The following is a 12,100-nucleotide window of genomic DNA, read 5'->3' on the forward strand; positions in this document are numbered from 1 at the left end:
ACTCGGAAATGTTTTTTAATATGTTTTTTTTGTTTGTCATAGAGACTCGCGAGAGACCCTCTCCCGTTGGCCGGCGGTTTACAGGCGTCACCCACAATTTCCCCCCGCGCGGAATTATCTATAGTTAATCTTGTTTTTAATCTGTTTTGACTGAAACAATCAGTGAATATCTAAATGTGATGTCATCACACAGTATCCTGCTGTCCTGCGCCTCATTAGCCCCAGCTCGCCTTCAGTCTCCTTCAGTCTTCCTTCAGCCTCCTTCAGGCTCCTTCAGTCTTCCTTCAGTCTCCTTCAGTATCCTTCAGTCTTCCTTCAGCCTCCTTCAGCCTCCTTCAGCCTCCTTCAGTCTCCTTCAGTCTCCTTCACTCTCCTTCAGTCTCCTTCAGTCTCCTTCAGTCTTCCTTCAGCCTCCTTCAGGCTCCTTCAGGCTCCTTCAGCCTAATAGTGTTGTTAGTAATTGTATTGTTAGTAATAGTATTGTTAGTAATTGTATTGTTAGTAATAGTATTGTTAGTAATTGTATTGTTAGTAATAGTATTGTTAGTAATAGTATTGTTAGTAATTGTATTGTTAGTAATAGTATTGTTAGTAATAGTATTGTTAGTAATAGTGTTGTTAGTAATAGTATTGTTAGTATTTGTATTGTTAGTAATAGCATTGTTAGTAATTGTATTGTTAGTAATTGTATTGTTAGTAATTGTAGGGATTCACCGAATGGGAAATTCTTGGCCGAAACCGAATACCGAAAATAGGAAACAGTTGGCCAAAAACCGAATGCCGAAAGGCCGGATATGATTAATATAAATATATATATAATGTATTTATTTTTTACCAATGTTGTTCAGCTACCTGATTATGGCAAAATACATGATTATGGCAAAAACTTAAATAATATTAATAATCACTATTATGGATCCATAAAACATGTATTCAGCACTTTTGAATGCATACATTAATTCCAGACTGACTGCTGAAAGAATGTACAATTTAAACATTTTCTCTTTGCATACAACAAAATGTGGATTAAAGTCAAGTGCATTTTCTTTTCTCTGTAGGATAACTACAACAAAGTGCATTCAGAACAAAGTGCATTCAGAACAAAGCCAATGTGCTTTAAAACTGCATAAAGATCTAGGCCAGTAGATAATAGAAAATCTGGACAAAAATGAGTTTTGAGCTTCCTAGTTGCTGTAGTTGATGATGTCACACTAGGATATCAACACAGGTTTGGAAGCTGGAGGAGCTTGATGGATGAACTGAAGCAATATAAAGAAACTATAATAGCCAATAAATGTGAAGTTATCTTTGAACCTCTGTTGTCAAGCCTCGTCAATATACCCCCCCCCCCCCCTTTCCTCACTAATGGAACAGGTGTCGTGGAGTCACTCTGCTGTCTAGGGTACGGCTAACGTTAGCTAGCTTAGCGGCGGCTAAAAAATAATACATTAGAGAAGAGAACTGGGTATGGAAGATGACATGAAATAGACACAGACTATCATAGCTAATGCATCTATCTACTTACCTATCTAGACAGACAGATGGCCAATTATTAGGTATGGGAACTGTGTCTGGATTACTAAAAGAGTTTGCCTTTTTGTCAATACAATTCAATAATGCTTTATTGGCATGACTGCATTTTGTTACAATGTTGCCAAGCAAGTAGCAGTGCAATTGTCTCTGGCAATATTGAATTGATGGGATCATCCCTATGTTCCCCGGGTCCTATGTTCCCCGGGTTCTATGTTCCCCGCTTTGATTGATTAATAGATTGAAATTCTTTTACATTTTTATTATTTAATTAATTATTAATGTCCGCCTTGTTTCGAACGGTTAAGCTTAGGCCCTCTTTCGAACTGGTTAAGGTTAGAGTTTGGAATCAGGGCTGGTGGTCTAAAATTTCCAATCAAAGCGGGGAACATAGAACCCGGGGAACATAGGACCTGGGGAACATAGACATGCTCCCGAATTGATATATGACAGACACAGACTATCAATAGACTCAATAGCTAATCATGCATCTATCTAGACAGAGAGACAGACAAATAGCTAGCTAGTCTATTGATAGATAGTTATATATCATTTAGTAACATTAGCTAGCCAGCTAGTGATCAATTGATTGAAAACTTTATTAACAGATTGCAGAATGGGTACAATACAATAGTGATACCATTTAGCTAGCTAGTCTATTGATATTGATTCAATTTAGTATCTAGCTAAGTTAGCCGCACTTGATAGACTTGGCTGCTTTGGGTGGAATGATAGTATCTAACTAAGCTACGTTAGTGATAGCTAGCTAGCTAGCTACGTTGGTGATAGTTTAGTAACTTTAGCTAACTAGCTAGACACTAAACTGTATCATCATGTTTATCAACAAAGAGACAATGTTCACGTTTTTTAGCTACTCACCTCAGACAAATGCAGAGCCGTTCAGCAGGACTGATGGTCTCCCTGTAACGTTCGTTTTTGGTCTGCATTTTGGCGATGAATCATGCATGGCCCGAACTTCTGGAGTACCTCCTACTAACGACGCAGATGACGCGACGATCGTGCCACAGATGACGCAACAATAAACGCTCCCGGCGCTCTGGAAAAACGCTCTGGAAACGCATGCATATTTTTGATTTTCAAAGCGGTCCGTCTTGAAAAAAAGGTTCCCTTGGACACGTCACCTTACAGGGTTTTTTGTAGATACAGTACTGAATTTTGCCTACAGTTACTTGTGTCCATATAGCTCTGCCATTTTTACCGGATTGAGACGCTTTTTTCCCCTAGACGTTCACAGAAAGGTAAAGAAACAATATACGTTGTATTTTATGGCAATAACGTTGAGGTTTGTTTGACCCGTGAGATATAGACGACATTCACGTCAATATTTCTAATATTGTTTGTCTGCAGCTAGTGTGAGCTGGGTAGTGTAGTTTTATGAAATTTAAACATCCATCGAAAGCCCTGGGTCTCCTCTTTCTTATGACTTCAACAATTTCATGATGGCTTCCTGTCCTCGCATCTAAATCGTCCATTTTCCGGTGCAATGTGCAGAAATGTTCTTATAAGCTCATATTTCGCTAAACAAACGTAGTGCTGAAAATATACATGTTGAATGCTGTTTTGATAGGGTTAGGGTCTTTACTCTTGGCTACATTTGAAAAAGAAACACAACATCACTTAATACGGACTGTATTGATCTATTTGTGACGTGAAATAAATCTGGGCCTGATCGGGCTTAAGAGGTTAGAGGAATACTTCACCCAAAAACGATCCTTCTTGTATACATTTCTCACCCTATGTTGCCTGGAATTCCTGATGACAAAAATTGTTGCTCGCATCCCTTCATGGTGGACGGAGATTCCAAAGGTGATAGCCACTTCTGATGCAATAGAGTTGAATGGAGATACCTTTTAACTAAACCATAACAAAATATCCATTTACAAACTCTCACACTATTCTTGCAGTATAATCCGAGTCACAGGTATCCAGTCGTACACTCAGTACTTCCCAAACATGTGTATTCTTTGCTAAAATATTGGTAAGTAATTTCCAGAAAATCCTCTCATGGCTAGCTTGAGCATTTGAACCCTCCTCGTACATTCAATGGAAAACCTGCTGCAAGATAACAAAAAGGTTTCAATAACGGACTATTTCAAAGTTGTGACACTTGAAGCAGTAAATGAGGATGAGGACTATGTCTTGGATTCAGGGATGTGATTGCGCCTTAAGAAAAAAACCTCAACATTTTCGAAACAATCTTCTTTTTTTATAAACACTCCATTTGAATCAATGAACACATTTTATTTGTATAGATTGAATTGTTCACAGGGAAGAGGAAGGTGGGAGAGGAAAGGGACAAAGAAAATGAATCAAATATCTCAGTGTCCCCCTAAAAAATTTAAAGGGGGTCATCTTGACCCCTCCCAAGTCATCCTGGCTCAAACACTAACGTTAGGACCTTATCTTTTCTTCTTTGCAACCAGATTGTGCAACACCTGTAACCGCCTCCTCTGGAAGTCTTGCCTACTGCGAAGGGCTGCAGTTGGACTAATGGACTCTTTTTTTTTTAAACTTTGACCAGTCAGCTGGTTCTTTTAGCGTTTATCGCTTTTTCTGGTCAAGCATGACCGACAGAAACAGGTTGAATGGGGTATAGATCGGGGGAAAGACACTCTGAGAAAATACGGCGAGTCCGGGAGTCGAACTCGTGTACCCCAGATCCGTGACGCGCACGGTTGTCCCCGACGCCGAAATAGCGTCCGAGGTACGCGGTGAGCTACTGGAGCTCCCCGACTAATGGACTCTTTTGCTTTTCTTTTGCTCTCAGGTCGATTTTGAGAATGAGGGTGGTGACATTTCTCCATCTCAGCTTCTTGGTTATGTCTAGGTTGGCTTCTGTACCTCATGCCCACCTTCAAAACCGCTCTCAAAGAGCACTTACGGGAGGCTGCAATTCGAAACTGGCCCCCGTAAATGTCTGAACCCCCCTCCCACCCACCCACCCCCTCCTAATATTTGTTGATTCAATGTTTATTACAGTATATATTTACTGTTAGGATCTGTTTAACAGTACTGTATATTTGCATATCTTGTATGTCACAAATGTAACAGTACTGTATATCTGTATGTTGTGTGTACATGTCATAAATGTCATTATGAATTGAAAATGGGGGACCCTGATGTAAACAAGACAAAAGTATTTCTCTGGTTTGCATCCCCTTAACAATTGTGTGTATTGAGTGTACCCATTCTGCAATCTGTTCAATCTGCTCTCCCTTGACTAGTGTTGAGTGGCAGACTGCTGCACTGCTTGCAAGTAACCTTCCCTGGTTGGTCAGTTTTACAAAAGCAATCCAGTTAGTGTGTTTCCTAGTGTGTTGACGTCTTTACAGCATCTTGCGCCACTCAACAAAACTGCTAACATTATCGATAGCCAATGAAAATCTGTTATGCAAGAATAGCAGGTCTGATAAATGTTGCTTTCGCGTTTCGCTTAGACCAGGTGGAAAATTGATCAAAACATACATAAAGCTCAATATAATAATAAAAAAAAGAAATTATAATTATTTTATTTACAATTTTCTTTTCTTTTTTTATCGTTATTGTAGGTGCGAAATCCGGTTAAAAATGAAGAAATCACATACCTGTGGATTGTATCTTCTGTGTCTTTTCAAATCAAAGATAGTTTAGTTTAGTTTATTCGGATCTCCATTAGCCATCACCCATTTCCAGAACAGGATAGAACACAAAAAAGACACAAATATGACCTGGTTTATTTTATTGATGTTGAGGGCAACGAACCACAGAAATTAATTGAATATGATCAAATCCGACTATAACATAAAAGAAATTAAGTTGAAAATAGAAAGTGCTGTTTTTGGTAGACGAGTATAGTTGACTTGGTACTCTATAGTTGGGTTAAATTCTCTAGTTCCATTACTCTGGTCTGGATGATCAACCAGTATGTTGGATTGCCTGATGATAAGAATCTGAAACAGACTGATAATGTCTCTTGATGTAATTGTACATGTAATGAATATGTAATTCTACTTAATTATAATGACATTGTACATTTTATTGTTTATAAGTGGAAAGTCTGTTATTGTCAGAATGTCCTTTCCACACAAATCCCACAGCTATTATTCTAAAAAGATCTTCTGAGACATATTATTGCAAAATGATTGCTGGCATCAGAGTAAACTTAATAAGGAACATTTAAACTATTTTAAAAGTTTAATTCATAGCCCTATTTCCTACTTACTTACCAAGAGTCCTTTCTCAGAATGATACAAGCTGTTCATTATACCAGCAGCTCTGCTTTGTTAGCTACAGAATGATGTCAAGTCAACGGGCTCATGTGTCAGGCTGTACGAGCCCTGAAATAAATGCTTTAAATAAATGAATGTGTACAGATTGTAATGTGGCCCGATTTACTTTACATCAGTTTCGAGGCTAACTAGCTGGAGCTGCAGGTATCCAGTAAAACAGCATGGGTTGTGCTGAGACAGGACTCTACCGAACTACGACATCATTGGTAGCAAACGAGGATCGGGTTCCAACAGTATTTTGAGAGGTTCGTTGTCATGGTTTTGTTACAATGCAGATGAGACAGTAGTAGAGACTGAGGTCATTGATGCACTCTGTGTACAGAGACTTCAGGTCTGTTCTACTCAGCCTGAACAGCCTGGCAGGAATCAACAGTTACTATAGTTTATGAATTATTCGTCATCATCATCATCATCATCATCATCATCATCATCATCATCATCATCATCATCATTGTCAACATCATCATCATCATTGTCGTCATCTTCATCATCATCATCGTCGTCATCTCCATCATCATCATTGTCATCATCATCATCGCCGTCGTCATCATCATCATCTTCATCATCATCATCATCATCATCATCATTATCATGATCATCGTCATCATCATCCTCAGTGTTGACCTTGCCAGACAACACGTCTTCGATCCAGTCCTCCAGCTCCTCAGCCGTGGGTAGGTCATCATCATCCACCTCCATCCAGATGCTGTCGGCCTGCGCACAGGAACAGAGAGAGCTGGGTTTAACCTATTAAGCCCTTGCCATATTTTCAGAAAATTTGCCTAAAAAGACATACCTAAGTATATGGAAGATTGCTCCACTTCTACAAGGTCCATTTGTGTGTTCGTGGTATCTAGGGACATCTATGGATCTCAGGGAATGTATTCCCAGTGTCGGGAATATTGTGTCTGTTACTAGGCTTGAGTAAACTGTAATGAACCAAAGGAGAATATCTTTATTTATTTTATTTTATTTTTTGACGGTGAATAACACCATGCTAACATTGACCAGACGTGGGAAATCGCCACTGAGCTCATTCAACACCTTCTTGAGATCAAGTGTACAAAAGATCTAAGCAAATGAATAAAGGGCAGATGATTTACAGGGGGGTTTGTAGATACAGTACTGCATTTTGCCATCCGGACACATTTTGAAATATGAATATAGAATATAGAATATCAGGCCTATAAATGACCTTATTATGGCCAAGTCACACATCTATGGATCGGGCCAAATCTCCTCTTTCCAATGGCAGAGTTCAATCTGAGTCTCATTTTCGGGCAAGTTCAAGTTTCTTTATTAGTTGTCATACAAAAGTACAGAATACTTTTATATAAAATGTGTCACAATCTGCCCTTTGGACTCATGAACTCTCTGAACATAGACAATCCTCTGCCGCCCTCCGGCGGCCTGTTCGCGGTACTACCACCCTGTGGTTACCTATTGTCTGGAGCCTGTTGACTGTAATTTCTAATGTACTCCCTATGTATCTGTTATCGGTCCTGTGTGCTCCCCAGTATGTTCATATGTCCTAGTCTAGCCCTGTGTGTATTCATATTCATATGTTCCTGTCTAGTCCTGTATTCCCAGTGTTGTATCGATTTCCTGTGTCCTAGCCTGTCAGCCCCCAGCTGTTTCTTGTCAATAATTAGTGTCTGTATATATACGTGCCGCCCCCCTGTTACCAGTGTTGCGCCACTGTTCTGTCTACCCCTGTATCCCGCCGTGCTGTTCTGTTCACCCCGTGTACTGCCTACCATGTCTTCGTGAAGCCCTCTGTATTATCCTTCGTGATGCCTTCGTGTTCCATGCCATTCCTGCCGTTCGTGGTATTCCCCCTTGTACGTTCTGTTTGTGAGTTTATTCTAGTGTTCTTGTTTTTCGAGTCTCAGTCCGTTTCTAGCCTGTTTAGTTTCCCCTCTGAGCCAGCCTGGCTGCACCTTTTATGTTCCGTGCTTCGTTCCTGTTTCATTGTTTACTGCTGCTCAGTAAAAGCCTGTTTATCTGCAACTTCGACTCGTGCTCGTCTCTCTCTCACCCATCATTGTCCTGCACTTGAATCCTACACCTCTCCTAAAACACCCCATTACAACAAAATGCTTCTTTCTGTTTTGCTCCAGAGATTGTGCTAGTTAAAAATATATAAGTATAAAATAAGTATAAAATAGAAGTCAAGTACGTATACAAAAGTGTTAAATATATACAATATACAATGCAGAGTAGAAAAGTAACTGAGTTACAATACAATATACAGTACAATGCAGAAATGGGATGAGGTACAATTTAGGTACAATTTACAGTAAGGTGTAATGAGGTATGAGTTGTAGTGCAAATTCTTTACCAATAAATATAAATTGTGTTAAGTGTCTAAAGTGGCATCACATCAGGCCTGCCAGGTATTTTAATTTGGCCCAGCAAAGTTCTATTAATCAAACACGGAAAAGAAAACATACTATGTATGTTTCTCCTATGACAATAGCGGCCGCTTTTATTATGAAATTTGTAGCGCAGAGAACTTTTATTATGAAACAGGAAACACCTCCACCAATGCCTCCGCCTCGCCAGTGCACATCAAAACACCCACCAAGGGAAGCAGATGAGATTTGGCTTCAGACCAAGCTAAACGTCATCATAGCCTTCGTTTTAGCTAGCTAAACTATGGATGGTTTCATAAAGGAACGATTTCATAATCAATTTGAACAACAATTGAGGGAGTAAGGGACAACGTTAACTGGATCGGTTAAGCGATGGAGGCTATTTTGCTATTGAAAGAGAGAAGGATGTCATTCCTTCTTAGTAGCATGTGGTGAGTGATTTTATTTCATTTCACACACACCTGTGTGCTTTAACTCGGTTTAGTTTATGTTTTCTTCCATCTTTGCTGAAACTGATGATTATAGGCATGGTGGGATAGGAAGGATATTTATCTAGCCTTGACCGGGGGGCATATTCTGCAGATTCATTAAGGCTTGTGATTTGTAACTTTATTCCAAAAACTTTACCTTGTATTTTATTGTGCTGTTGTAACTGATTGGAAATATATTCTGTGTTTTTGTGTGAAGAGCTACAGTATCATTGTATTGCATTGGTGGAACCGTAATGGGAACTAATGCATACTATATGATCACAACGCTGTTATTGTAATGCTTTTTGGTAACAATAAGTTTGTTTAAAGCAATTAGTAATGTGTCTGTTTGTCTGTTCTGTGATTTAAAGAGGTTGTTGCCCAGTAAATGTGCACTTGAGCTCAACCTGAACGTCTGCATTATTTATCTAACCGAGAGGAGTTACACTGTGACTGTCCTGTAACGTTTGTTGTTACATGCAATATGATATGTGGACTCACTCCAGTTTAAGGAATCCAAACATAGACGATGTGGTTGAATTTATTCTGCCACTTTGTAACACTTTCTTTTGTAACACTTTCTTTGTGCACTGTTAGTGAAATAGGCCTTATAGCATAACGGTTCCATATTGCAACGGGTTGTAGATCTAATAACACATTATCAAAACATAGGTTGTAAACATTTTAAATAATTGTACCCACGCAACGCCACTGCATAGCTTATGTCTGCATTTTGAATGAGGGAGGGGTGAGGAGGTCGGGGTTTGCCCGCCAAGTCATTTGAATCCTAGAAAGTGGACCGGGCAGAAAATGTATTGGGAACTCCTGCCATAGTGCATAGTATGTTCAGATGGACTATTCATCATGAATTTATGCTTTATCTGTTTTATGCAATTTAAACAAACAGGTGAACCAGAGGCAGAGAAAGACAGGGAAAGGTTCGAGCAGCATACGGTAGATATGTTCTGTATGCACTATTAAGAAAACCTTTGAAAATGAGACCCATTGTTTTGCATATTAACTTGACACAAAGGTAAATTAGCGATTGTGTTTTGTTATTTGATGATTCGTTGATTGATTGATTAGCTTGATACATTATTTCGGACAAATGGGGGCCGCTTGACCGCAGATTCCCAGGCTGCTTTTTGTTGCCAGTCCGCCCCTGCCATTTACCATTTTTTATCACTACAGATGTGTCTGGATGAGGTTGTGTTGGACTTACATCAGTGACGTTGACAACTCCAATCTGAGGTCTGAACAGGTCCACTTTGAATGTTTTCTCCCAGTATGGGACCAGCTGAGGGAGACAGAGAGAAGGTTAGGTTTGTACTGATGGTCCAGGTGCAGAAGGGGGCGGAGCCACAGACAGAGAGAAGGTTTGTACTGATGGTCCAGGTGCAGAAGGGGGCGGAGCCACAGACAGAGAGAAGGTTTGTACTGATGGCCCAGGTGCAGAAGGGGGCGGAGCCACATACAGAGAGAAGGTTTGTACTGATGGTCCAGGTGCAGAAGGGGGCGGAGCCACAGACAGAGAGAAAATGTGTACTGATGGTCCAGGTGCAGAAGTGGGCGGAGCCACAGACAGAGAGAAGGTTTGTACTGATGGTCCAGGTGCAGAAGGGGGCGGAGCCACAGACAGAGAGAAGGTTTGTACTGATGGTCCAGGTGCAGAAGGGGGCGGAGCCATGTGTCCTTTGCGCACATCCTCAGAAATTAACGTTAAACTCAAAAGATGTGGGGGCAGTGTGACAGTGTGGATGTGACAGTGTGGATGTGACAGTGTGACAGTGTGGATGGGACAGTGTGACAGTGTGAGTGTGACAGTGTGGATGTGACAGTGTGCATGTGACAGTGGGACAGTGTGACAGTGTGGATGTGACAGTGTGACAGTGTGGATGTGACAATGGGACAGTGTGACAGTGTGGATGTGACAGTGTGACAGTGTGGATGTGACAGTGGGACAGTGTGACAGTGTGGATGTGACAGTGTGACAGTGTGGATGTGACAGGCTAATTGTTAAAACTTGACATGGAAAAAAAAACAGACAAAAATAAATAGACTTCAATCCTCCAGGTGTTTGTTCTGGTCTTTCTTTCTCTATGTATTTACATCTGACTGCCTAGTGCCAACCTGTCTGCCAGCCCTTCTGCCAATCTATTTGTATTTGTATTAATCCTCTGCATTTGACCTATCCTAACCATTTAGGAGCAGTGGTTCAGCCACACAGTGCAGCGCCCAGGGACCAACTCCAGCTGTAATGTCAGTATCTTGGTCAAGGGACCAACTCCAGCTGTAATGTCAGTACCTTGGTCAAGGGACCAACTCCAGCTGTAATGTCAGTACCTTGGCCAAGGGACCAACTCCAGCTGTAATGCCAGTACCTTGGTCAAGGGACCAACTCCAGTTGTAGTGTCAGTACCTTGGCCAAGGGACCAACTCCAACTGTAATGTCAGTACCTTGGTCAAGGGACCAACTCCAGCTGTAATGTCAGTACCTTGGTCAAGGGACCAACTCCAGTTGTAATGTCAGTACCTTGGTCAAGGGACCAACTCCAGCTGTAATGTCAGTACCTTGGTCAAGGGACCAACTCCAGTTGTGATGCCAGTACCTTGGTCAAGGGACCAACTCCAGTTGTGATGACAGTACCTTGGTCAAGGGACCAACTCCAGTTGCAATGACAGTACCTTGGTCAAGGGACCAACTCCAGTTGTAATGACAGTACCTTGGTCAAGAGACCAACTCCAGTTGTAATGACAGTACCTGTACCTTGATCAAGAGACCAACTCCTGTTGTAATGACAGTACCTTGATCAAGAGACCAACTCTAGTTGTAATGACAGTACCTTGATCAAGAGACCAACTCGTGGATGTCTTTTTATAGTGTGGGGGAAACCGGAGTACCCAGAGGAAACCCATGCAAACACAAGGAGAACATGCCACACAGAAAGGTCCCTTGCTGGGGGTTGAACCCAGGATCTTCTTGCTGTGAGGCAACAGTGCTAAACACTGCACCACCATGCCACCTGTAGGCCTTCATGTCTTTATGCCTTTATGCCTTCATGCCTGCCTGTCTGTCTGTCTGCTTGTCTGCCTGTCTGTCTGTCTGCCTGTTTGTCTGCCAGTCTGCCTCCCTGTATGTCTGTGCCATCATGGCTCACCAGAGGAAAGTCATCAGGGTCGATCCAGATGATGCTGAGGTTAGGGTGGTGGGTGTTGTCTCTAGCCACCTCCTTCAGGATCTCCAGGAACTCATAACCATCTGAGAAGAACCAAACAAAAAGCTGTTTAAAATCTCTAGGAACTCAACAATACATGAGAAAAACTAACCAACATGAGTAATTGATGCTGGCGAGGACTAGAGCTCTAAGGGTGAATACAGCGAGGACTAGAGCTCTAAGGGTGAATACAGTGAGGACTAGAGCTCTAAGGGTGAATA

General features: G+C 41.2%; 1 protein-coding gene across 1 annotated transcript in view; it reads right to left on the reverse strand.

Annotated features, from left to right (window-relative positions):
- Positions 1–5,282: 5,282 nt before the first annotated feature.
- The window catches only part of casq2 (calsequestrin 2), a 65,130-nt gene continuing 58,312 nt past the window's right edge, over positions 5,283–12,100 (reverse strand). Inside the window, exons 9-11 of the mRNA XM_084319593.1 lie at positions 11,823–11,923; positions 9,887–9,961; positions 5,283–6,533 (exon numbers count right to left, since the gene is read on the reverse strand). Of these exons, the coding sequence (XP_084175719.1) occupies positions 6,210–6,533; positions 9,887–9,961; positions 11,823–11,923 (500 nt within the window). The 3' untranslated portion in view covers positions 5,283–6,209. The remainder of the gene's footprint in view (positions 6,534–9,886; positions 9,962–11,822; positions 11,924–12,100) is intronic.

Source organism: Notolepis coatsorum (genome assembly GCF_963971535.1).
Source record: "Notolepis coatsorum genome assembly, chromosome: 8".
Taxonomy (NCBI): Eukaryota; Metazoa; Chordata; class Actinopteri; order Aulopiformes; family Paralepididae; genus Notolepis; species Notolepis coatsorum.